This window comes from Neovison vison, chromosome 2 (genome assembly GCF_020171115.1).
Source record: "Neovison vison isolate M4711 chromosome 2, ASM_NN_V1, whole genome shotgun sequence".
Taxonomy (NCBI): Eukaryota; Metazoa; Chordata; class Mammalia; order Carnivora; family Mustelidae; genus Neogale; species Neogale vison.
The window spans coordinates 208,790,503-208,818,409 of NC_058092.1; the positions used below are offsets into that span (position 1 = coordinate 208,790,503).

Sequence of the window (27,907 nt, forward strand, 5' to 3'; positions counted from 1 at the left end):
CGCGCTAATTTGAGAGGTCAGCAGCGAGTCCAGCTCAATGGCCTAGTCTCGCAGGCTGAGGCTCGGACCCTGCCGGCCTCCGTCCTCTTCCGCTCGCCTCAGGTACAGCCCGGCGGATCCCTCCGCCGCAGCGTGCGCTCCCGGTAGCGCCGCGATCGGCTCTTCGGCAATACCCGGATGGAAGCGTAATGGCCGCCATCAGGGACTCGCAGGCAATGGGGACCACGACAGGTATTCCCTATGAGCGGGGCCGCCCAGACTTGTTAGGATGCCGGGACTTCTAGATGGCCAGCCAGGGGGCAAAATGCGAGTTTGTGTGGGGGGGTGTCAGGGTCCCCTGAACCAGCTCAGGGTTCCGCCTCTTGTGATAGGAAGCGCCTGCTAAATAGTCCCGGCTATTCAGCGCTTCCGCCTAACTTGCCGCAAAGTTTTTCTAGAGAAGTCGCCCCTTTTACTCAGCGCTCCTGCAGGCTGCTAGAGCTAACCTTCCTCTTCTTAGCTGGGTTTGCACTACGCTCGGGCTTTTTGAACTTTGCTTCTCCCATAGCCTAGGAGCTGGAGCGGGAGCGCGGCGACCGTGTGCCTCCGCGCGCCCGAGGGGAGCCGAACCTCGGAGGAAGGGGCGGATCGGGCGCGGTGTTTGGGACGGAGCGGGGCGCGCGGCGCTCGAAGCACCCACTCGGCGCATTCCGGGGCTGGTGGAGACAGCATGGGTACTGCTGCGACCGCACCCCTCGAGCCGTAGATTCGCAGGCCCACGGCAGTCCGACTCGACGGCGTCCCCATTGTGGGTCCAGTCTCTGGTCATTGGAGGTCTTTTCTTGCATCTACGCTCAGCTCTCTGGCGCGCGCTCCCTCCTCCACAGAGTTGGCCAAAGGCGCCCTTCTTGCAGACCCCAACCACACCCAGTGGCCGATGGATTTCTTTGTAACTGGCTTTCTCACTTGTAGGGTCCATTTTGAGGCTGTTCTTAACATGGTGTCCTCATTGTCAAGTAGACAGTCTCTTCCTAGATGGATATGGTAATGGAGAATATATAGGGTGAATGTATATAAGGTGAAATGTTGTAACTCTTTTAAGTAGACCAACAAAACAGGGTAGCTTTAAGGTTCAGAATACAAAAGTTTAGGTTCAGTTTTGCTTAATTCGGGGGGGCGTTTAGTATTTGTGAGGTATTGTAGCCAAAACATTCGTTGGGTATGTTTGGATATCAAAAGTATAAAAAACACCAGAAAAATAAAATAAGTCACTATTTAAGGAATTCGTAAGAATGCTGAACTTTGGTTATAGCAGTGGTGAAAAAGACACTAAACTGAACATCAGGATAGGAATTTCATTAACTTGAGTGACTGTGTTAGGTTTAGTTTACTGTTTTTTTTTGTTTTTTTATGCAGCCAGGGATCTGATTTGAGTGTATCTTAAAGTTAGTATTCTCAGGTTGAACAGATAGAAACCATTTAAGTTGAGGGAGTGAAATAACCTGACATTTTTCAAAGTTTTAGCTGCAAATCCATAGAAATGAATTTATTATCTTTTAGCAAAACTGTATGTTTCTGATACTTATAAAGGAAGACATTGCATTGGGTTAACATTTTTCAGGCCATTAGCATTTCATGAGGATGGTAAGCATAGTAGACCACGTTCATTTTTGTTAAAATTCTTATAAATAAGATGAGCTCCGAGTGTAGAAAATTGTTAACAAAAGGGGAGGGAGGGAAAAAATGCAGGTATCTGACCTGTTTTGCACATTCAGACTATTCCTTATTGTTGCAGTGAAAGTCAGAATCAATGTCAGTTCAAAATGTTATATCTGTTTTTATGGAAGGGTAAAAGAATATACAACCACAGTGAATACCTATCTGTGCATCAATAATGTATGAGCTTTTAAATGGTTGAGTTTTTTTTAGAAATTATTATCACACTTTAAATCCTATTCTGTTCTTTCTTAATAGTGTGTGTGGTCCCAAGTTTTTGTATCTTGAAGCATTCCAGAAGATATATTTTAGCATAAATACACAATTTGACTCCAGAATGTACTTTAAACATGTCCTTTAATGTACTTTTATTGTTACTTTTCTGTTTGGAATTGTTCTTATGGAAGCATTGTCTGCTTTAGATCACTTAATACAACCTTTTTGGGGGAGGGGAGGGGATGATGAAAGTTTCCTTCAGGGACTCTACCAGAAGTTTTGTGATAAAGCACTATAAGGAGAAGGAAAGAATTGTGGTGAAGTTGAAATTTTTATTATCTGATTCCAGGTGTGTAGGCTCTGAAAGTTTTAGTTCTGTATGGGGGTGTTGGCTTTACATGGTAAGCAATTTTCATAGGACGTTAGAAAGCACAAGTGAGTATAAAGAGGTAGTATGGTGGTAGTGGTAGTAGGATATCTGGCTTGGAATCAGATCTAGATTATTCTAGGTTTGTGATTTTGTTGGCAAGATTCATTTTCCTGATCTTGAAATAAACAAAGTGAACTAGATTGAGCCTAACCTCCCTTCTAAACTTTGAGTTTTGTGATTTTTATAAATTTATGTTGTGTTATCATGGAGTAGCAATGATGGGTTATGGGCCAGAAGTGGAGAAGGTTTTCTTTTTCTCTTAAATTTAAACACGTAATATGAAGCATAATTGAATCAAGAGTATAAAAACATTTTAATAACAGGTTTTGCAGTCAGTTTTACAATCTTGGTCTTCATTTCCAGATATCGTCTCTTTTGATCACTGTTCCTGATTGTGGCTTTGTCCAAGCATTAAATTGCGTGCCTTTTGTTCCTTGAAGAAGGAGGTATGGTAAAGATTGAAGTATTACAGCATGTAGTCTATTAAGTAGTAAGTTAATATGTTTTGATATTGGACAAAATAAAGTAAAATATTTAATGTATACATAAGTTGCTTATAGTTTTATTTTTGGCCTACATAAAATACTTACAGGTTTTCTTTTAATGTAAGCAAAAAAGGTCTTTTTGGTTTTGTAGTATATTATTTAATACTCCATTATTGATGTAATGATAATTTTAACTATATTCTTCTAAATATTAAGACAGCAGTAAAGTCTTCTGGGTAATGAACGATGGAGTTACATATGGTAGGAAGATGTTTTGAAGTTGTATAAATGACCAGAACAGTGTTTGTGTTTTGCTCTAATAAGTGCAAAGTAATGCACCTAAAGAAAAGCTGAAATATATTTATATTATGATTAATGGCATCTACATTATGAGTCAGAAAAGGTACTTGGGAATCACTGTGGAATTATGACTGGTTTCCTGAAGGCAATCTTTTGAATATTTTGGTGTGAACAAAAAGAAGGAAAAAAAAAATCTGCCATCAAATCCATGATATTATAAGGAAAGCTTTGTTTGCATACTTAGTGGAAAATATTGTACCCTTGTACAAAAACATGGTTTATCTACCCTTGAAATACAAGTGTCTCTTACTGTTTGTTTTGGATAGGTACTGGGATACCACAGTATCATATAATTCCTCTCACCAAATACAGTAAGTATACCCATAAATATAACCCTAAATTAGAAATAAGATTATTTACATAACTACTGAAATAGCTGAAGTAGACTAAACCAACTTAAATTATTACTTCAGTAATCATAACCATGTTTTGCCATTAGTTTTTCTAGTAGATGGCTTGGTTTTCAGGGTCATTTTTCACAAAGGCAGGAATGTTTTATTTTATTTATTATAAGTTAATGTCTAACAACTAAGTACAGTGAATGGAGAGTGGCAAAGTTTAGATACTGGGTACTTACCTGTGTTCATTTATATATGTAATTGCTTCCTACATAACATCTGTTTGCCCTCTTACTGAGTTAGGTTCACATGGGTACTGTGTTGTTCCTGAATAAAGTAAATTCTGAGTGCTAAGAATTTTCTTTACTGTGTTTAATCCAAAACTCTCAGAAAAAGTAATATGATGAAGAATGAAAACTTCAAGTAATGAAGTAAACAAGAGGTTGCTCTATGATGACTGACCAAAATGATTTGGATTATTCCATCTTAAAAATTGTGAGCAAAGTCTGACTGAATTTTAAAATCACTATTGGTTTGACTGCATGAAATAGATATCAGAATATCAGAATGAAGTTGCATGACTTGACGCTTAGGATAATTAAGTAGGTTTCACATAGGTCTCATTTCAAGAAATGGTAATAGCTAAAAAATACTGGTTTCACAGAAAGTCTAATAATTTCACAGTGTGGTAAAATCATCACTGATTCCTAATTAAAATTGAGTTGTTAAAAGGTTATAGCTGGTAGAAAAAGAAGTATGTATTTGTTGACCTTGAACAACACAGGGATTAGGGAAACTGACCCCCTACACAGTTGAAAATCTGCATGTATTCTTTTGACTCCTTTAAAACTTAATTACTATAATACCTCTGTTGACTGGAAGACTTACTGATAGCATGAATATTTGATTAACATATGTTGTTATATATATTAGATACTGTATTCTTAATAACATGATAGTAAAGTAGTCTAGAGAAGAGCAAATGTTACTAAAATCATAAGGAAGAGAAAAATATATTTATAGTACTATACTGTATCAAAAAAATCTGTGTGCAAGTGGACCTGCGTGGTTCAAAGCTGTCTTGTTCAAGGGTCAGCTGCATATTAATTTTATCAACTCAGTATCTCTTCATTTGGGGAGCCATCTCTCCCCTATTATGAGTGGTTAGTAGGCCAATCATATAGTCTTATAACCCAAGCCTAGTCATCCCTGTTGAAATAGTGATGGCCTGTTAAGCAGAATCTTGATAATTAAGAATCCTTCTTTGGAATTGATGTATGAATCTTAAGAGAAAGATCCTCCCTTTTCTCTAAAGTTACTAATGGGGTCGGGTGTTAGTGACATTCTTTCCCACATGTATGAGGACCCCATCTGTAGTAGGAAAAAGTGAAGCCATATGGAAATGGGAGATGGGTGGCAATAGCATGCCAGTTTCAGTTCTAGAGACAATGGTTAAGAGTATCTGTGGTTTTCTTTTGATTCTATCAGTTACCATGGTGTCCTTCCCCATCCTATGTGCCAAAATTTTGTATATAAAATAGTTTGAATTGGATTGCAGCGGAAAATGTTCTAATGGATATTTGGCCCTAATCAATTTAGGATCTGTAGCTTCACATTGATCACATCCATCCACAATTTCCCCCTTTTCTTCCACCTTATGAAAGATTCCCATCGCTCATCATTCATGTATATATTCAGTCCTTCATTCAACCTACAAACATTTGTTGAGTGTCTGCGATGTAGAAGTATGTGCAACTGTCTGGATAGTCAAACATTTTACCTGCTAGCTGAGTGGATGGTGGACTTCCTTTAATGTAGCACATTTTTATAGATTTAGGTTACACCAATCAGTAAGTGTGTGTTCAGAGTAATCAGTGCTGTGCCAGCATTTTAGTAATATGAAAGAATAAAAGGAATTCTTTGCCTTCAGAGTGCTTATAGTTTAGTTAAGGAACCCAGATGAACATCTATGAAATAATACAAAAGCAGATAAATGAATGCATGATTGTATGGTATGGATTTTAAGTCTGAGTTCTGATAGAAAAGAAATTAATGAGGGACTGGCAGGTTTCTTGAAGGAGGTATCACAGCAAGTGGGTTTTAACTTACGAATCAAGTTTTGTTAGGCACAGAATAATTGGGGAAAGGATGGAGTTGAAAATGACTGAGGGCTGATCAAGATGGCGCGGAAGTTGGTTTGACTGTAACAATTTGTATTTTGGGGGAGTAAAAGGTACTGAGATACAAGGTTGAGTATTATAGGTAAATTCATGTGTGAGGCATTTGGAAAGCCAAACACATTTTCTTTTCTGATAAGGTAGGGATTTCTTTGAATAAAATGTTTATATTTCTTTTAAGTGTGATGCCACTTTTTGTGATGCTAAGATACAAATTAAGTGTAATCGAGTGATGGAAATTTACTTGTGGAAAAGATCTTGTTATGTTCCTCTGCCTTGAAATTAAAAAAAAAAAAAACCACAGTCATTAACCTACAATGCTGTTCTGTTTTATATGTTATATGCATATAATATATATAAAATTGGTTTTTTCTTCTTATTTGTCCCCTTTTTTGGAGAGATCTCATAGTAACTGTCAAAACCATATCCTTCCTGTAGAGATACAGCCAGTTCAAAACTAATGTTGCAGTAGATATAAAAACATTCTGAGAGAGATAAAGAATGAAATTAATGTTTGTTTTTTGTTTGTTTGTTTTTTTTTTTTTTGAAATTAATGTTTGATTACTCATAATAATACTTGTTTTGAGCTCCAGATACTAGGAATGATAATGTAGGTTAATTCTTCCATTAAATGCTGTTGTCTACTTAACCTTTTTTATTCAATAACCAGTTAGCTGATCTTCAACTCAAAAGAGTTAACATTTGGAACATTCCTATTTACCAGGTTTGACAAACTTTTGCTGTAAATGGCCAGATAGTATATATTTTAGGTTTTGTGGGCAGGGTGGTTTCTTTGGGCCTATCTGCTGCTATTGTAACATGATAGCAGCCATAGGCAATATGTAAATGAATGAATGTGGCTATGTTCTAATGATACTTAATTTACAAAAAAAGGCAGCAGGGTACATTTGGCCCACAGGCTGTTGTTGGCTGTGGACCACCTATCATAGACTTAATGTGGCATTTCATTCGACAGCTTCTCATGCTCACATTTTCCCATTATCCTCCTCTATAGTAACTATAGATCAATTATTTTATTATTTTCTAAGTTCACCTCTTCCACTTGTTCAGTAGATCCTACGCCTTCTCATCCTGCGAAGGACATTGCTACTGCTTCTCTGTTTTTTCTCCTGCATCATCAGTTTTTCAGTGTAATTTCTCCCAGTTTTAAAAAACAAACAAAACAAGAAAATAACACTATTTCAGTTCTTGCCTTGGTTTTTTTATACTAAAACTCTTTAAAAGAGTTGTCTGTATTCATCTCCACTTCCTTTCTTCCCATTTCTTCTTAAATCTGTGCTAGTCAGCCCTTCTACGGGGCTAGTCTATGTCACCAGTGGTCTTGACATTCAATCTAGTGGTCAGTTCTCACTCCTCATCTTGCTTGACAGAGTTGATCAATCCCTGATCCGGGAAACTCTTTACTTTGCTTTCAGGATACCACTGTCCTAACTTACTCACTGGTCATTCCTTCCATTCTTACTAGTTGGTTTTTTCTTCTCTTTTTACTGTAAATGTTGTAGTATCTTGAGGCTTAGCCCTTAGACTTCTCTCCGTGTGTACTTATTGCTTGGTGATTTTATTCAGTTCTGAATACATAAATATATACACACACCCCAGTGACTCCAAAAATTTTATTTTACCCCAAGGTCTGTGTATTCTCTGTTCAGCTACACATCCACATTTCCACTTGAATACCAACTAGATCTCTCAAATTCTATATGGCTAAAACTGAACTCTTGATATACTTTTTATACTTAGTGTTTTCACATAGTCTTTCTATATTAATAAATAGCAATTCATTTCTTCCGGTTGCTGATGTTAGGACTTTAAGAGTTAATCCTTAACATACTCTCTCTCTTCACAGACCTGATTTAATCTGTCAGCATATCTTTTGGCTAGGTCATCACAGCATATCCACCATCTAACCATGCCTCATTGTCTCCACCAAAGTCACCACCATTGTCTCATGTCACCATCATCTCTCTCCTGACATTTGTAGTATAATTATCTCCGAACTGGTCTTCTAGCTTTCACTCTTACCTCCTTCCCAGATACTCTGTTCTTAACATTGCAGCCAAATTGATCTCTAAAAAATCATTCAGCTTATGTTATTTCTCTACTCCCAAGTGCTCCAGTAGCTTCCCATCTCATTTATAGTAAAACCAGGGTCTTTTTGGTGTCCCTCAGGCCTTGTTCCAGTTCCATTACTTCTTTGACTTCATCTCCTACTGCTTTCCCTCTAGTGTTTTCTGTTTCAGTCATACTGACATTCTTTCTAGTCTCTGAACATGTTGGGCACACTCTACACTCAGTGTTAGCACTTACTATTTCCTTTTCTCGGAATGCTTTCTGCCTCCACTTCTTTTTTTTTTTTTTTTTTTTTTTTAAGATTTTATTTATTTATTTGACAGAGAGAGATTACGTGTAGGCAGAGAGGCAGGCAGAGAGAAAGAGGAGGAAACAGGCTCCCCGCTGAGCAGAGAGCCCGATGTGGGACTCGATCCCAAGACCCTGGGATCATGACCCGAGCCGAAGGCAGTGGATTAACCCACTGAGCCACCCAGGCGTCCCTCTGCCTCCACTTCTTAGGATCTTGGCTCAAAAAAGACTTTTTCAAATGAGGGCTACCTGACTTTACATTAATTGCAACTCTCTAGTTCTGCCTGTTTTTCTCTACTTTATTTTTCTCTGTAGCACTTGGGATGTTTGAATATATTAAATAATTTACTTACTTTATCACCTAAGTAACTAGCAGAGTGTAATGTCCATGAGGTGAGGTATTTTTGTCTGTCTTATTCACTGCTGTATTTTCAATGTTTCGAACAGAGACTAGCACAGATTTGGTGCTAGCTACATGGTCAACACTATGCCAGATGTTGGTGATACAGCAAAAAACATGACAGATGTGTTCCTTGTATTTATACAGCTTTTATTCCAGTGGTGGAGACAGATAGAAAATAAATTGGCAAATACATAAAATATTCCCAGAGTGTTACAAAAAAGAAATACAAGAGGTTTAGATAGGGAATAATTTTTTTCTGTTTGAGAAGTGATGCTTTATAGGTTGGGGAAGGCCTTTCTTGAGGTGATGATATTTGAGCTGAGACCTAAAAGATGAGAAAGATCTAGCCATTTGAAGAATAGAAGGAACAGTTCAAGCAGGGAATAGCAGGTGCAAAGGCCCGAGATAGAAAAAGAGTATTTGAGGAACTGAGAGACTATCTGTGGTAGCTTGCTGGAGTTATAGTTACAGATGAGGAGAGTGGTGTGAGGTGAAGTTTAAGAAGGAGGTTACAGTACCAGATGTCACTGCTCCTTGTAAGCCTTGGCAGAGATTAAATTTATTTTAAGTGCTTTGGGAAGCCACTGCAGATTTTAAAGCAGGGAGCATAGTGATCTATTTTATAATAAGATCCCGTTTGCTCCTTTGTGGAGAATGGATTCGGAGGAAGGTGGTGGGCAAGAGGGAAGCGTGAATGCCAGTTAGAAGGTTATTTTAATCCAAGTTACAGATGACAGTGGACTGAGATGATGACAGTAGAGATGGAGAGAAGAAGAATTCGAGATGTTTTTTGGGGATGGAATTGACAGGTCTTACTTATGGATTAGAGTGGGAGTAGGGGAAAGAGGATGCAGGATGATTCCTTGACTTCTGAGATGAGTAACTGTATGGATTGTGGTGCTATATTACTAAGGTGGGGAAGCCTGGGAAGTAGAATTTGCTTCTGTCATAGAGACAGGTGATTTTGGGGGCCAGAGAAAAATTGAATAGTTTGTATTATTGTGGGACGCTGAGGGTAAATGGGAAGCATGTTGATGCATGTTGTCCCAGTCAGATAGCCATAAGTTTTTTGATTCCCCCCACCGTGTGTTCCAAAATCTTAAGTAAAATCTGCCTGATCTACATCATTGCCACAGCAAAATGACAGAAGAAGGAAAACACAAGCGATGAAATAATCTTTCTCCTTCCCATACTAAATTGAGTGGTTTCTATTTTACTTTGGGTGGATTACTTCTGATTTTTCTCCCAGTTTCCACATACTGAAAAGGTGATTTCTGAAGGGCTGATAGAGTGTGTGCATGTGTGTGTGTGAAGTCAAATTCCATTACAGCAAAAAAGTTTACATGACCTGTAGCATTTGCTATAAAGTAACTTAATCTAAAGTCACAGGAAGTCAGATATTTTGGTTGCAAGTAAAAGAATAAATGCGTCAAGAGTGTGTTAGGACCCTGTGTACCAATCATCTTGGTTTTTGTGAGGGATAAATGAAAAATATAAAATAGAACTTATCTTTAAGAAGATTATGAATCACCTTGGGAGGTAAAACTTAAAAATGAAATGTTGTGACTATAAAGCAGCGTAATGAAATGGTGAGCAATGGTTGTACTTTAAATGGATATTCAGAGAAGGGAGAGATTTGTGTGTATTGCAGGTTTCATGTCCCTATAGGAGGTAGATTTAGAAAGGAAGCTCAACCAGTATTGAGAAAATAGAAGGGGATGACAAGCCTGGTGAAAGGAAATAGGATAAAAAAGTGAATAAAGGTGTGTGTGTAGGGGAGTGGAAAGCATCTTTAAATATGGGGCACTGTACACTATATATGTAGTCATTGTGTCAGTAATAAGAAAGAAGATTAACCTGAACCAGGAACTGCTTCTATATTTTAACTTTTGATTTGGGACCTTTGATTTGGGACTCCTTCATAATTGTATACCAACCAGTGTTACCAGCCTACCTGAGTGTACATGGCTCACATGTATCCCAGCATTTTGAATCTCTCTGTATCTGTCCTTAATTACATTAGCATATTTAGCTCCTCATTTCTCTTTTCTGTGTTTAAGTTGCTTATTAGGCTATGATTTGGCGAGAGCTGCCTTTTATTATATCTGTTAATTCTACAAAATGTATTCTTTCACTTAAAATATGATAAATATTACCCCTACAGATAAACTTTTTAAAAACTTAAAGCAGCTACCAAAAAAAGCAAGCCCAGAATGTGTTTCACGTCATGAAAAGATTATTATTTTGAAGGCACTATAAGGTTCTGCTTTTAAATGAAGTTTTAGGTTATTTTGTAATTTTCTTCTAGATCCCTCTTAGGCAGAACCTTAGGTTTTTTTCACTAAGCTCTTCTTGCTGCATGCTTCTTTTGTTTTATTTCTAGTTATATATTCATATGAGTGTTTTGAATTCAGTTATCTCTATAGAAAAGAATTCGTTGACTCAAGGAATGAAATTGTTATACAAAATAATGGCTAATTATATTAGTCCTTCGGTCTGTGTGATGTGACGTTAGGTTACAGAGCTACATGCTGAGTTACAAATTAGGGGAGGCTAAAATCAGAGTTTTTTTAGTTCTTCAATGCTTAAGCAACAAGAATTTAATAAAGAGCATAGATTCTTTTTATACCATTTCAATAAAGCTAAAGACTATAGAATGTCTTTGCTTTGTAATCTGTTGTAGAAAGCAAATGAAACTTTAGGAATGGTGCCTTTTGATTTACTGTACTCTATTCAGTTGTTTCTTATCCTTGGCATTTCACTTTGGGAATCATCTTTTTAAAATTTCTCTGCAGTTCCTAACCTATGTTAACATTGCCAGTTCTCTGGTTCCTCGCTTTCTATTTGGATTTGTCAGTTAGTCCTCTAAATTTTCAGACTTCTATTTTTACTATTTCCAATATATCTTGCTTTCTAGTACCATTCTAATAATATTTCTAAAATACTGCTTTTATAACTTCTCTCTGCTCATGAACTCACCATGGCTCCTGGTTACCTTTCATCTCAAGTTCAAATCTGTCCTCTGTAGTCTGTTCTCACTTAACCTCCCCATTATACGTTTTCTCTGTTATCTAGATCCCACAGTGCCATGGGAGAAAAATGCTTTTCTTCCAATATTACTCTTTTTTTCTGCTCTAGGTAGCCTTTGCTCCTTTTGTGCAAGTTTAAGTCTACTGCTCTTTAAACGATCATCACGAAACCTACCTTTTTGTGAATTAAAGGCAGTCAGCATTGATCTATCAACTTAATGTCTTAAGAGTCTGGTTACAAGTAATAGAACTAGCTTAAAGTAGTTTAAGTCATCATAAGGGGTAAAAGGAATTATTTTAAGGATATAAGATTTCTTAGAATTCAAGGGCAAGAGTAGACACAAGCCTCACTAAAGACTTGGCGGTAGTAACGTTGACCTCTTGGTTTCACTCAGAGTACTTAGGAGAGTTGATGATTTCTCCCCCTGCTGTTTGGGTAAGTTTGTCTTTTGCTTTGCTATGCTGTCATTCCCTAAGAAATTTAACTTGTTGTTAAGAAATCTAACTTATTTAATTTAATTTAATTTAGATTGAGAGGTAACTTTCTGTAGATTTGTCTATGCCTATACAAACATAGCCCTATAGTATCTTTGCTCCTGACATGAAAATGAGGATCTTTCCTCCTTATAGAGAAATGTTACGTTTTCATCTGTAACTTCCTTATTTCGAAACAAAACAAAACAAATTCACAACGAAATCTAAGTCAATTTAATACATAAACCTTTTTGTTTTTAATGTTTTCAGGTGGGTAAATGTTCCATAATTAATCATTTTCCTACGCATGGATGTTTAAGTGATACTGTTACATAAGTTGTGCTTTTATTTCTGTATAATAGGTTGTTAAAAGTGAGGTATAAGGGAGTATACTTAGACAATGTGAAGGAAATTGGTTATTTTCAGGGAAAATATGAATTGAGAAAAATAATTGAAGCAGTAGAAACCCCCAAGAGCCCAGAAATCATGGAAGACCTTTCAGAATTTTGTAAGGGCTAAAATCCAAAGAGGTATCAGGCCTATATGGTATTTTGGTACAGTTGTTTAATTTTAAGGAGTAGGCAGTTCTCATGTTTAGGGAACTATACCAGAGATGAAATGGTGGGAATTACTCCAATTCATTTTATATATTCTATATAATGTCAGTATTAAAACTATTAAAGATAGCATTAAAAAATTCTTGAATAAAGTTTTGTCAGATGAAAACCAGTACTTTATTGAAGAGTAATATACTTAGCTGATGTAAAAATAGTTCAGCGTTTTCCTTGCTGTTCATTTCTTTCTGTACTATAAAGATTTCCCCCACTATCTGAAAATAGAGCATTCTTAGGAAACCTTTTATAAGTTGAAATGGTATAAAGCAAAGAAGCAGTTAGCACTAATTCATGTGGAAATTTTTTGAGTATTCTAAGACCCCCAAAATAACCTTAGTCTTAGGCTTTTCTGGTACGTTAGGAGGCACATCTTGCTGGGAGGCCAGAATAATTGAGATAAGGCACAGATGCCCACAGACACAGTTTGAAGCTCTGGCCTCCTGATGCTGACATACTGACCTGTAGTTCCTGGGGAAGGAGCTTGGCGGAGCCATTCTCACTGCTTGGGCTGCGGCTGCCTCTGTAACAGATTGCTGCAGAACAGAGGCTGAACACGGATTTTGTTTTTTGTTTGTTTTTAGTTTTTAGTTTTTTTTTTTTTTTTTTTAAACAGAAACCCTCTTTGGATTTCTTTTGGTTAGCAAAAAACATACTACTGTAGGTTTGTAAGTGAAGTGGTATAATGCAAACTTTTGAAAAGCGAACTTTCATAAAGCAGGGGACACCTGATAGAAAAATAATCGTCAAATTTAGATTAGTGTTATAGTTTTTGCTATTTATCTTTTTAAAGAAATTTTAATTTCTTTTTATTTAAATTTTTTTCTTTTAATGATGTACTAAAATCAGGAAACATAGCAGCTTTATATTTGTATAAGAACACTGCCCTCATAACTTACTCTGGTGGTGCCAGCTTCCTTTACTTACTTTTTAAGGTATCCTCAAGGCTCACAGATTAACTGTTAAATTAAAAAAAAAAAATGATCTCTCAATAGCATGAATTTATATACCATGAGTAACATAGCATAATTTTTTATTCTCTGAGTATAATGTCTGCCAGTAACTTTCTGGCTATTGTACAGTCCTCTCTGCATGGGTGTGATTGGTTATCTGTGTACTGATGCAGTACTGATGTACCGGGTACCATGTACAATGTTGAATGATGCCTATTTTGTTTTGATTTCCACCTTTAGTGTCAACATTCCTCAACTTTTTGCTGGCATCAGTTTTACTGATTTTACATCAGGTTGTTCAGAAAAAACTCAGTTGGTTTACCACAGAATTCACTTGCTCTGCTTGAGAATTTCAGAATTTTCATGGTTTCATGCCATTTTTTTAATAAAGTTTCATAAGAGTATAGTCTAGAGGCAGGAGGTCATTTTCGTCACATCCAAATGTAAGCTGTTTGCTTGTGCTGTGATAAGTTTGCCAGTGTGGAGGCTGTAGTGATCCAAGGACAGCATATTAAGAAACACCTAAGGATGACCAGTAATCATGATAAACACTTTTAAATGTGTACTCTTGACTCCTTTTTTTAAAAAAAAGATTTTATTTACTTGAAAGAGAAATTGAGAGAGAGAGAGCATGAGAAGGGGGAGGGTCAGAAGGAGAAGCAGCCTCCCCGCTGAGCAGGGAGCCCGATGTGGGACTTGATCCCAGGGCTCCAGGATTATGACCTGAGCTGAAGGCAGTTGCTTAACCAACTGAGCCACCTAGATGTCCCTACTCGTGTCTTTATTATGAGTTTGTATGGGCCCGACTTTTCAGTATTTGAACAAATTAACTCCTAATATGTCTGCTGCTTACTTTTTTTATTAAATGCATCTTGAATATCTTCCAATTAATAAATACAGGTTTACATTGTTTTTTAAATTGAATAATATTCCACTGAACGAAAATACCATTATTTATTGGTGGACATTTTGTTATTTTTGATTTTGTGATTTCTGTAAGCAATGCTTCATTGAACCTGCTTATAACCTTTAGGATACATTTCTAGAAGTAAATTGGAAGTTCTGTACTTTCTTCCTGGTCATGTACAGATTTTTATTTTGTGTATTTCAGAAAATGAAATTTTAAAAATGAAGGCATATAAAATACAAGTCAACATTTTTATTGTTTGATTCAACAGATAGAAACTTAACTCTGTAAAGTTGACTTAGTAGTTTCTAAATGCTTAACTCTCAGTTTCTGTACATATGTTGTCGTGAACTGGTGAGGAATGTTTCATGGACCATCAGCAGACCATATTTTTAGTACACGGTGTAAGTCTAGGGGCCAGTGTAGAAGGGGGAATAGTGGGCTTGGGGTGGGGTTTGTGTCTCATCCATATATGGTCATTTAACCCTCTGGCTTTTGGTATGGTACCCACTCTCAGCTGTGTCTGGTATCCCCTGTTTAAGAGAGTCTGTGTACTTTCTGTAGAGAATAAACCTGCAGGCATCTGCTTTGGTGGGGAAATAGCAGTAACCTTTCTTACAAAGTGGGGAAGGGAATCTTGGCATCAAACCAGAACTCAAGCAGCTTTCTCCAAATTTCTCTTTGCTTTAGCTTTCTCCTCTTTTTTTCGTAGTTACTTGGTACTTGCCAGTTCCTAAGCCTTTCGAAGATTCAGAACTAAAATAGGTTAGTTTTTAGCATTACCCAGTCTGTCTGGGATTAAGTTTTCTTGTGTTTGCAGGGTCATTTACTAATTTATCTGCTTTCCAGCATCTAGAAATTTGTAGCTATTTTCATGTCTCCTGTTTCCTATTGTTAATTTTTTTTTTAAAGATTTTATTTATTTATTTGACAGAGAGAGATCACAAGCAGGCAGAGAGGCAGGCAGAGAGAGAGAAGGAAGCAGGCTCCCTGCTGAGCGGAGAGCCGGATGCGGGCCTCGATCCCAGGACCCTGAGATCACGACCTGAGCCGAAGGCAGCGGCTTAACCCACTGAGCCACCCAGGCGCCCTGTTAATTTTTTTTTTTTAAGGACCTCTTACATATTTGTTGTGTCATAAGTGTTCTCTTATTCCAGTCTTTTTTGCATTTCTTAACTGTATTAACAAAATATTTACTTTTATTTCTATTTCCTAGATTTTATTGTTGACAGATATTTCTTCTATAATACATTTTTCCTTTTTTAAGTTCTTCTTTTCTGATTGAAATTTGATTTTGCTCAAAGTATTTACTTGAAACTTTATTCCAGAAGAGTACATATGTAGTATAGTCTCTAAATCTTTATACATCTAAAATTGTGTTTTTCCTTTACATTTGAATTTTCCTGTGTAGAGAATTGATTCTTGGGTTATTCTGTTTTCCCTCGGAACTCTATAAATGTCACTCTGAGTAAAATGTCTGATTTTTTTTTTTATTAAAGATTTTATTTATTTAATTGTCAGAGAGAGAGCACAAGCAGGGGGAATGGCAGGCAGAGGGAGAGGGAGAAGCAGACTCTGCTGAGCAAGGAGCTAGATGTGGGACTCCATCCCAGGATCCTGGGATCACAGCCTGAGCTGAAGGCAGATGCTTAACCGACTGAGCCACACAGGCGTCCCAAAAATGTCTGATTAATATTGATTTCTGATTAAAGTTGGCATTGCTGTTGAAAAATACCCTTTTAGGTAACTCTATTTCGCTACTTTTTTTTTTTTTTTGGTAGTATTTCATTTTTATTTAAACTCAAAAATTTGATGAGGGTAAATTGTAAACATTGAGTCTTATGTTCTTTTCTAACTAATAATCTTGACTGGCATTTGAGGAACCTTTGATTTTGAAAATTCGGGTCTTTAAAAAAACCCCGAAAACTCAAATGTTAACTTTTTTCTTGTTTTGAAAATCATTATTTCTCTCCCATCTACTTTGTTCTCTCTTTCATGGCAGTATGTTCTTAGTTTTCTTTTTTTTTAGTATATTATTTCAGGTCTTACTGAAATTGCCAACTAGTACTTTATTTTTATCTCCTAAGCTTCCTCCTTTTTCCGGTAGTAGAAACTTTTGTGTAGTTACTGTTTTTCATTGTTGGATGGGGGATGGGAAGGGTTTCTCTGTTCAGGTTATTTTCTCTTTGTTGAGCTGCTGCAGCTAGTGATGTTTCTGCCAGCTTAACTTTTGATGGCCTTGGTAGTTGAGATGAATTCTTAAAGAATGAACCAAGATTTTTTCAGTTTTTTAGTTAAAGGGATGGGGGAGTTAATGTACTTTTTCCCTGACAACTTAGAGATAATTTACTTAATGTGGACAAAGGACAGAACTGTTAAACAGAAGATAGGCATGAATATAGGAAGATTTATCTTTGTTCAGAAATAATTTCCTCTTCATATTTTTCCCAACAGCTGGTGCTAACGAGTCCCAACTCAGCCCCTGGACCCATCTCAGAACTCTGGATTCATTCTCTTCCTTCCCATACCTCAGCCCAAGCTTTCTATCTCCTCAAAGGGTACCACATGATCTTACGCTCAAGTCCTCACTTTCTAGAATCTCAAGGTATGTTCAGGGAGAGAGTGGGCAGATTTATGTCCTTTACTTTCTTACTAAGGAAGGGTATAAGAGATGCTTATTTTAAATGCTTATTAAATAAATGTCCGTTGGTCAAATTCCTCTTTAAAAGTGGTGCTTGGCAGTAGGTTTGCATTTGTTTTCACTCTTCTTTCTCTGGACTGCTTCCTACCAAACGCCTTTCAGTGTGTGTATGGAATGTTTTTCTAATTTCTAGTCATTTTGTAGGACTTCATTTTTTGGTTTGTGTTTCATTGGGCAATTGGAAGAAGATGAAACCAGATGGCTTAAGTTGCCATCTTGATGCAGGCAGTTCTCCAGGTTTGCTTGAAAGGGCTAGGCATACTTGTAGTATTACTATTAATACTGCATACTTGTAGTATTACTGTTACTATAAGTAGTATTTTTTCAAGGCTTAAGGAGATGTTGGTTAAGACTTAGGAGGTAAAAATACAGAGAGAGGGCAGTGGTTTAAATGGAGATTTAAAATCAGTAGTCCTTGTTGGTGAGGGAAAAGATTGAACAGTAGTGAAAAGAGCTTTAGCTAGTAGTTTGAAAGATTAAAATTAGAGTAAAATTCCTCTTTCCTTTTTTTATATTATCTGAGAAATTCATGACACACAAATATTTTTGCCCATAAGTGGCAACCCTAGTATAATTAGCTGTCAGATGTCATCATTGATTGCCTCCACATAGTGCAGGTTGAACATAGTTGAAGACAAAAAAAGGTTCTCCAAATTTAAAATTTGAGGGTGAATAACAAACTCCAAACTACCTATAATACACAAGTTCCCCTAATACTGTATTATTATATATGCCATTCATTAAATGTAAAAAATACTGATGTTCAATATTAATTATTTTGCATTACCAAGCTTAAGTAAAAGCTAAGTGGATTACTTGATAAGGTCCCTTTTATTAACCTTGTCTTGCATATGTGTAAAGGACATGCACTTTATTTTTTTTATTTTATTTTTTTTTATAGATTTTATTTGTTTATTTGACACAGAGACCACACGTAGTCAGAGAGGCAGGCAGAGAGAGAGAGGAGGAAGCAGGCTTCCTGCTAAGCAGAGTGCCCAATGCAAGGCTCGATCCCAGAATCCTGGGATCATGACCTGAGCCGAAGGCAGAGGCTTTAACCCACTGAGCCACCCAGGTGTCCCAAGGACATGTACTTTAAGGGTGAACTTTGTGACCTCTGTTTTGGCTGCCATGTGTTCTACTTCATTGTTTTCTGTTCTTCATGTCCTGGAAGGGTGAGGTTGCTGAATGGTCATCTCTGAATAAGCAGTATTCATAATGTGTTTGTCCTGCCTCTCTTCCTTCACATTGTAAGCTGCAATAGGGTGGGGACCATGTTTTTTAATCTTTTTACAGCACCCATCAAAATGCCTCACATTCATAGTAGGCATTCATTTATTAGTAAGTGTTAGTTGATTGAGTTATTTAAAATCCTTTTTTAACACTGGTTGTTAGACTCTGGGGTGTGTGTTTTCTTACAAGAAAAATTTTAAATTGTGTAGATATTTTGAAATGGAGTTGATATTTAGAAATATTATCAGTCTGTTTCTAGCATTAGAAATATATTTTTGAACACATGTAATAATACTACAAGAAGCAATTTCCCTTTTGTAAGAAAACCCATGATATAGTTTTTTGATCATGTGTATAGTAGAAAAGCTTGAGTATGGATAATGCAGAACGACCACAATATGGTATTCAGGCGAGTGGAGAACCGTTGCAGGTGTGCTTAAAAGTTTCACCTCTTTGAACCTCACCCTCAGATTCTGGTATCGTGAAGTCTTCATTGGTGATTATGAGGCTTGTTACTGTTGAGAATGTGATGCTCTGTAGGGGGTCTTCTCAGTTGGTATGGAGTATCCAGCAGCAGCCATTGAACTTGATTCTAGCCATTTATTTAGTTTTCCTTACTTCTGAAGAAAAAGTATTTATATTTTGCTTTAAGTAATTGGAGTAAAACATTTTAAGTAAAAATTTTAATATTTTACTGAATTAGACATAGTGTGTAAAGCCAGTACATGCTTTGGCAGCCCATATACTAAAATTGGAATAATACAGAGAAGATTAACACGGCCCTGTGCAAGGAATGACGCGCAAATCTGTGAAGCATTCCATATTTTGTGCAGTTCCTGAGCATTGTACCACCCTTTGCAGAGGAACTCTGAGAAAATGGTATGAGTCAGAGCACAGTGTGTGGCACTGAATAATGAAATTGTGGTTTTTCACTACTAAAAATATATTCAGTAAACTGGTACCCTGTTAATGAATTCATTATCAGTTTAGTGTGTGTGTGTGTGTGTGTGTGTATTTAAAGACTATCAAAGAATGTGTTTTTTAGACCCAACCAGAATTACTGAGTGTTAGAGATATTAAAAGAATCTCTTAATAGGTAATTTAACTTTTAATTGTATTCCTTTAATAAAGGATTTCTGAAACAGTATCTCATTACTTAGATTCATTGGAATTTTTTTTTTCATGTTTTTATTTATTTACATAATCTTTGCCCAACGTGGGGCTAGAACTCAAAACCCAAGATCAAGAGTCACATGCTTTACCAGCTGAGCCAGCCAGGTGCCCCTAGATTAATTGAAATTTAAAGCTGAGACCTTTGACTATACATTACAGATGAAGCTCAGTGTGATTTATACTTTATTTTCTTTAGCTTATCTGATTTTGTCTATTATTCGTACATACATATTCAAGATCACAAAATTAAGAAAAGGTAATTCTTCTAATACACATTTTGATATTTCTGAACTTTAGTACTCAGATTCCAGTCTCAGCAATATATCATCACATCTTATTACTTATCCTATTTTTTATTCTTTTGTAGTTTAACCGATCATAAGTCATTTCCTGGTAATCACATACAGTAATGATAAGTACAATTTATATAGCACTTTACAGAATATTGTTCATATGTTTTCTCATTTAATCTTTACAATAACCCTGTGAAATATAGAGAAGGTACTAATTTTTTTTTCACCTTATAGATGAAGAAACGAAGACAGAGATTGAGACTTGTCTAGAGTAACACAAACCAGTAAGTGTTTGAATTAATGGAGGCAGGTAATAATGGGTGCGTTCTCATATGCCAGAAGCTTTCCTTGCTGCCTTCTGCCTGAGTTCTAGGGACAAAAAGCCAAAGAGCCAAAATGGCTGGGAACCAAAAAGATAGTAGGTAGACTTTAATAGTACCCCAGCAAAATGTGCTATTCCTTTTCTTTTCTTTTTCTTTTTCTTTCTTTCCTTTTTTTTTTTTTTAAACCAGTTAGTAATGATAACTTGAAAGAGCAGATAATGTCTTCTGTCACTATTGTTAGATAAATGAAACATCTTAGATCTAAATTATCTCTGAAGCACTAAGGAAATAGAGAATCTGGAGAAGAAGCTTGTTGAGTTTCTCACAAAGGTAATAGTCAGAGGGTCAGCTAAGGAGGTGAGAGAGTTAATAGTTCATGTGTGTAACTGGAGACACATGTGTAATTGGAACTTAAATTTTTATGGTTCTCATTAAGATATTTTAAAATCTCGCTTAAGTATTGTCATCTCAACTTAATATAAAAATCTAGAGCTTGAGGGTGCTTATCCAGTTGTGGTTTTCTTTAGATGACAAAACTGAGGTTCAGAGAACTTGAAGCTTGCCCCAATGTCACAGAGCAGAGACAGAAGTAAAACTTGTATTTCCCGACTTGCAGATTAGTGTTATTTCTACTTCAAGCTATCACTTCTTGGTAAGCTATTCTTAAAATACTTACCAGGTCTTTTATATCTTTTATGTATGTGTTTGATCAGCATTCCTATTTTGTATCAAAGTGAACTTTAAAATATGAAATTTACTGATACTTACGAAAATTCAATTCTTTGTTTGATTTTAGGTGAGTTAATGTGGGAAAAATTCTGGTATTTTGAAGATGTCTTGGCACAGTATTGTTTCCTGTTTAAATTACAAGTAACTTCAGTTTTTAGAGAAAAAAGAAGTTGGGATTTTTTTTGTAAAATCATGCCATCTGAACAGAAACCGTTATTTTTTGATGAAAAACAAACTACTTTAAAAAATTACAATGTGAAAAATGAGATAGTGGGTACTATCAGATCAGTACCTAGGCAAAAAATTGTAGAAAGTAGTTTTCATTATGAACTAAAAAATGTGAAAATTGATTTGCCGAAGATACATATTCCAAATGAAGTCTTTTTGAAACATGAAGTTGACAAATACAGAAAATTATTTCAGCGTCAACCACAGACTGCAAGAAAATCTATCAGTGTAAAGACTGTAAGCTGTGTAGAAGAGTGTATGTTGCTCCATAAGTCTGAGAGAGTTGAAGAAGAGGGTTTAAAAATGTCTGCAAAAATACTCAATTTCACCTGTTTAAAATGCCGAGATAGCACTCGATATAGTCCAAATGATTTGCAGAAACACTTTCAAATGTGGCACCATGGTGAATTACCTTCCTATCCTTGTGAAATGTGCAGTTTTTCAGCAAATGACTTCCAGATATTTAAACAACACAGACGGACACATAGAAGCACTTTAGTAAAATGTGACATTTGTAACAATGAGAGTGTATATACTTTATTAGACTTGACAAAGCATTTTGCATCCACACATTGTGTAAATGGTAGTTTTCAATGTGAAAAGTGCAGATTCTCCACCCAGGATGTTGGCACATTTGTTCAGCACATTCATAGACATAATGAAATCCATTATAAATGTGGTGCGTGCCATCATGTATGTTTTACCAAAGGAGAGCTTCAGAAGCACCTTCATGTTCATTCTGGTACATTTCCCTTCACTTGTCAATATTGTAGCTATGGTGCTACTAGGAGAGAGCACCTGGTGAGACATGTTATAACTTTGCACAAAGAACATTTATATGCGAAAGAAAAACTGGAAAAAGACAAATATGAAAAGAGGATGGCAAAGACTTCAGCAGGACTTAAGCTGATACTGAAAAGATACAGAATAGATGCATCAAGGAAGACGTTCTGGAAACGCAAAAAGATCAACAACGGAAGTGACAGAAGTATAGAAAAAAACACTCAAGTGCTCAAAAAAGTGAACAAAACACAGGCTAAATCTGAAGACCAGAGCCATCTTGTTCAAGAGCATTTAAATGAAGAAAAGGATGAAAGACCACACTGTGAGAATAGTGATAAACCTGCTGAGTCAGAGTCAGAAAAGTCAACTCTTCTGTCCACTGGGCAATGTAATAGAGTTGAAGAGGGATCAAATTCTACTCTAGGTTTCTTGAAGACTGCTGTACAAGGACCTACAGTGTTAATGGTGAAAAATAATAGAATAACAATTCCTGCTAACTACAGTGCTGATTTTATGGGCTTTAAGATGGTGGATGGAAAACAACATATAGTAATAAAATTGTTACCTACCAATAAACAGAATTTATATTCACCAGGCTCACAGTCAGATGCTACAAAGGAGAGTACTACCAATTTGCAGCACCGGACTTTGGACACTACTGGATTTTTAGCAGGAGTAACAACTGAATTAAGTGACACAGTTTACATGAAAGCAACTACCCCATTTTCATGTTCATCTCCTATACTTTCAGGGAAAGTAATGTCAGAAAAAGAAATGGCTTTGCTATCTCAAACAAGTAATATGCTTCAAACGATGGATGATGAAAAAAATGTGTCGTCTTTGTCAGCATCAGAATTGGTTTCAGCATCAGTGAATTTGACCACAAAAGCTGAAACAAAAGATAATATTGACCTGTGGGGAAGTTATATTACTCAGAGTCACCCTGAGATGTCAGGTGCTGCCATTAGAAGTCCAGATAAAGTCAACTCTACTACCAAACAAAATGCATCTAACAGTGGGGATATGCATAACTACTGCATTAATTACGTCAACTCTGAGTTACCTGTTGAATCTTCCAACCAAGGATCATTGCCCTTTCATAATTACTCAAAAGTAAATAATTCTAATAAACGGCGTAGATTTTCAGGAACAGGAATGTGTGAAAACCCTCAAAAAGAACCTTCATCAAGCAAGACAGTTGTTCAGCAACCAATTAGTGAATCAGTTTTGTCTCTAGTGAGGAAAGAGAGCTCAAATCCAGATAGCATGTTAGCATCTATTAGCCTTTTGAATACTAAAGATGGAACTTTAAAAATGCAAGCTGAAATTGAAGAACAGTGTGTTTTAGAAAAAGGACAAAACAGCGACGGACAGAACTTATACACTAATGAAAATCAAAATTTAGAGAGCTTGACTGAAAAATCTAAGTGGGATAACATTTCTAATGTTGAGTCACCTATGATGCCTAGAATCACCTCTGTTTTCTCTCTCCAGAGTCAACAGGCATCAGAATTTTTGCCGCCTGAAGTAAACCAGTTACTTCAGGATGGATTAAAAAGAAAATCTGAGGTAAAACAAGACTCTAGTAATAGTAACACCCCAGATAAAGGCTTGCCACTTCATTGTGACCAGTCATTTCAGAAACTTGAGGGAGAAGGCAAAATAGTTGAATCTTCAAAAGACTTCAAAGTACAAGGCATTTTCTCTATTCCATCTGGTAGTATAGGGATTAATGTGCCTACCAATGATCTGAATTTAAAATATAGTGGGAAAGAAAAACAAAATCTGTCAATATCACAAGATGTGAGAGATTCAGAAAAGACACCTAGAATTTCAGGTATTGGCACATTACTTAAGACTCAGTCAGATGCAATAATAACACAGCAGCTTGTAAAAGATAAACTGCGAGCCACTACACAAAATTTAGGTTCTTTATATAGGCAGAGTCCACTTCTGAATTCAGAACCAAAAAAGGCTATATTTGTTCAGACTCCAAAAGGCTTTTTTGTACCATTGCACATTGCTAACAAGCCTGGATTACGTGTTGTTTCAGGAAGGCCACTTCCATTGGTTAATACACAAGGTCTACCTGCTTCTCTTCTTTTAAACAAGAAACCTGGGATGATTTTAACATTTAATAATGGGAAACTTGAAGGTGTTTCCACTGTCAAAACTGAGAGTGCTCAGGCTTGTGGAACTACAGCTAAGGAGCCTTGCAGAATACCTTTTTTAAAGGTAGAACGAAACAGTAATTGTCTGACGCCTGCACTTTGTTCCAGCATTGGCAGTTGTTTGAGCATGAAAAGTAGCTCAGAAAATACTTTGCCATTAAAAGGCCCTTACATCATCAAAACAGCAAATTCTTCAGCGAAAGCTGTTCCTACTCCTAATACGGTACCTGAGCATCAGGGCACCAAGTTGAATATCTTGGACTCAGTAAAACAGCAGAATGAGATTTTTCCAAAACCACCTCTTTATACCCTCTTGCCTGATGGCAAACAAGCTGTTTTTTTAAAGTGTGTGATGCCAAATAAGACTGAGCTGCTTAAGCCTAAATTAGTCCAAAATAGTACATATTATCAAAACATACAGCCAAAGAAACCTGAAGGAACACCACAGAAAATATTGCTGAAAATTTTTAACCCTGTTTTAAATGTGACTGCTGCTAACAATCTGTCTGTAAGCACCTCTGCATCCTCATTGCAGAAAGACAAGGTACCATCTAATCAGACTACAGGAGGAGAGCAGAGAGAGCCAGAATCTTCTAGAGATGCCTTACCCTTCTTACTAGATGATATGATGCCAGCAAATGAAATTGTGATAACTTCTACTGCAACATGCCCAGAATCTTCTGAGGAACCATTATGTTTCACTGACTGTTCAGACACCAGGGTATTAAGGTGTAAAACAAATTGTACAATCGAGAGAAGCTTCAATAGAAAAAAGACTTCGAAAAAAAATTTTTCAAGAGTAAAAACTCATGCAAGAAGTAAAGATTCTGAAACTGCCTTTGTATCTAGAAACAGAAACTGTAAACGAAAGTGTAGGAATAGTTACGAAGAACCTCCAAGAAAAAAAGCAACATTACATAGAAAGTGTAAAGAAAAGTCTAAACCTGAAGATGCCCGTGAATCATTTGATTTTAGCAGACCAAGGCTTTCAAGAGATTCAGTCAGAACTTTGCGGCTTTTCCCCTTTAGTTCCAAACAGCTTGTGAAATGTCCTAGGAGAAACCAACCAGTTGTAGTTTTGAATCATCCTGATGCAGATGCACCAGAAGTAGTAAGTGTGATGAAAACTATTGCTAAATTTAATGGACGTGTACTTAAGGTTTCATTGTCGAAAAGAACTATCAGTGCTTTACTGAAGCCAGTTTGTGATAATGCCTCGAAAACAATTTATGGTGATTTTTCCAAAAGACATAAAACATTGAAACCTGTTAGTTCTGTGAAAGAAAGATTTGTGCTAAAATTAACACTCAAAAAGACAAGCAAAAACAATTATCAGATCGTGAAGACTACCTCTGAAAATGTTCTGAAAGCTAAATTTAACTGTTGGTTTTGTGGTAGAGTATTTGACAATCAGGATGCTTGGGCTGGTCATGGGCAGAGACATCTAATGGAAGCCACTCGTGACTGGAATATGTTAGAATAATTTACTGTAGTTACCAAGGAAAAGAAAAGTAAAATTATCTTAGGAGAAAACATGGGTCGAATTACCTTAAGGCAGACGTTTTCTACTTCAGTATAGTACCTAAAATTGAGCATCTGAAAGTTGGCTGAATTTCCATGGGAGACTAAAAAAGTTTCATGTGTGATATTTGAAAATGCTACCACTGCACACATAAGTTTAGCAAGAAACTAATTGCAGCACAGATGTACCTTGATTTAATTTTTAAAAATGTGTTCTTGGGAAGTTAGGGCTAAAGAAAATTTTGATAAAACAGTTTTCCCAATTTAGTTATATAGTGACTCTTCGTAGAGGGTCATGGCTGACAGCTGCATCCCCTCTCTCCTTCACCAGCCTTATGAATCTGGTAACCAGTGTAGCTTCTCTGAAGATGGAGGAGGCTCTTTCACCACGGAGCTGAAGGAGTTTCTCCTCATTTGTGAAGACACACCAAGAGTTTGAGTAAAGAACTTAACTTTACATCTGCTAAATATAGTTCTTTTTGAAGGGTATTAGGCTCCTCTGAGAGCACATTTAACAAACTACAGATACACCACATAATGCTTGAACAGAGTTTTTCACAAGTAAATCTCTTTTCTCTGCGCTGTGTCCCAAATCAGGAATTGGAATACCTTCCCAAGGTGATTTTCTTTTTCTAAATGGCTATGTCAGGCATTAGTAGATGGGCAGCCTCCAAAGAATTAAACTCTCTTGATCCAGTTTAAAGTCTGATTAAAGAACTTGAACACTTGTCTGAATTTGATGATAATCTCCAGTGATTCTTTTGCACAGAACTATGCTTATTTGATTTAAATTGTTTGTCCCCCATAAACCAAATGGCCAATTTTTATCTTGGTTTTCATCCATTTAAAAAGTGGAACATAGAAGCACTTCCAAGGGAATGGCTTTTCTTGAAAATTAAGAATCACTCTACAGAAACAATATTTTGAAGCAAGATTAGCAAAGCAAATCAGATATTTGCTCTTTAATTACTATAGGTGTCTGAATATGTACGTACACATTGGGACAAACCATTTTTGTTAGCACCTTTTTGGTCTCGCTGACAACCCAAAGCAGATTATTTTACTGATTGTTGGCAGTTGAAATGAAGAAGCATTAATAGTGGACTCAGTGGCAGGACATAAAACTTCAGTACAGATTCCTAGGGGATATACCCAGCAGGTAGAGTTTTAAAATGGATATTTTCAGGACAAGAACAGAATCATCGACTGAAACTTCACCGTGTAAGTTTGGATCAAATTTTGTTGGATTATTGAATAATGGAGTTCTTATATTACAAATTACTGTATAATTTTTGTTATATTGTTACTATAAGTGTTAAAACATTTTCATTAATTGAAAACTTCAGGGCTTCTTTTCTGTATATAAGAAAGAATTTAAACCTGTACATATTTTTGTACCTTTCAGTTTGTTATGTAAATTTTGCACAGAAGATTTTTGACATAAAAAGTTTATTTTCTTTCAATTTAGTTCTGTGCATGCACTAATAAAACTGTTGTTTAATTTAAAAGGAATATGTAAGACTTTACCCATGTTATTTTCTTGGTTTTTATTTTCGATGTAGAATTTTTTTTTTTTTTGGGTAAATTCATTTTTCAGGGATTGAACACTATTGTTAGCAAGTGCCTAAAAGATGTGAAACAGTTTACATATGTCAACTGTAACAGTAGGTCCCAAATGGGCCCATTTCCCCAAAAGTTTTATTTTAAAGAAAGCCATACATAGATGCTTCAAGCTATCTTGCTATGCACATTATACACATGTACTTTTTTTGTGCAGTTTGTCTACTTTCCTAGTGAAGTATTTTTTGTATAAAACCTGTTACAATTGTGTTTCTTAAATTGAGCCTAAGAATGGAGTTGATTGGAAATACACAGTATATATTAATAATGTATATGGTGTTTAAAGAATGGTAAGCAATGTTAATTTCTGTAATGAATATTTTCATCAATTAAATTTATCTTAAGTTTGTGTTTACACAATTTTTTTACTGTACTAAAATCAAAAGGGGATTTTATTCTAATGGGAAATATTTATATATCAAAAACTTTTTTTTCTTTAAATGCTAGGGAACTGTGTAAAATAAAGTGTGAGTTTTTCTCCCCAAAATCATAGGCAAAATTTTGAAATTTTGTTTGAGAAGGGTAACATTTATTATGAGGTTATTGTAGTTATGCTGCTAAGGAAAGTTACAGAGAGGTTAATGCTCTTTAGGACCCTAACAGCAATAAAATTGAAATGCTCTGCTGTTAAGGGTAGATTTATCATAATTCCTTGCCTTCCATGAAAAGAGA

General features: G+C 36.2%; 1 protein-coding gene and 1 non-coding gene across 6 annotated transcripts; both read left to right on the plus strand.

Annotated features, from left to right (window-relative positions):
• The first annotated feature begins 145 nt into the window (after positions 1 to 145).
• ZNF518A (zinc finger protein 518A) lies at positions 146 to 27,584 on the plus strand. 5 transcript variants are annotated; one of them, XM_044240219.1, is made up of 7 exons: positions 549 to 787; positions 952 to 1,023; positions 2,705 to 2,787; positions 3,453 to 3,497; positions 16,915 to 17,065; positions 20,095 to 20,144; positions 20,980 to 27,584. In XM_044240219.1, exon 7 carries the CDS (start codon positions 20,988 to 20,990, stop codon positions 25,575 to 25,577), a length of 4,590 nt encoding a protein of 1,529 aa, XP_044096154.1. In that variant the 5' UTR covers positions 549 to 787; positions 952 to 1,023; positions 2,705 to 2,787; positions 3,453 to 3,497; positions 16,915 to 17,065; positions 20,095 to 20,144; positions 20,980 to 20,987; the 3' UTR covers positions 25,578 to 27,584. The 5 variants fall into 5 exon arrangements, with proteins under 5 accessions (XP_044096152.1, XP_044096154.1, XP_044096153.1 ...); XM_044240217.1 differs by lacking the exons at positions 549 to 787; positions 952 to 1,023 and adding an exon at positions 146 to 231; XM_044240218.1 differs by lacking the exon at positions 952 to 1,023.
• Positions 19,120 to 19,222, plus strand: LOC122901534. The gene has a single exon (XR_006383546.1). It is a non-coding gene; the product is annotated as a U6 spliceosomal RNA (small nuclear RNA).
• Positions 27,585 to 27,907: the final 323 nt, after the last annotated feature.

Coding starts and splice junctions, on each gene's coding strand:
- ZNF518A (XM_044240217.1), top strand. CDS start 20,988: ATGTGGGAAAAATTCTGGTATTTTGAAGATGTCTTGGCACAGTATTGT.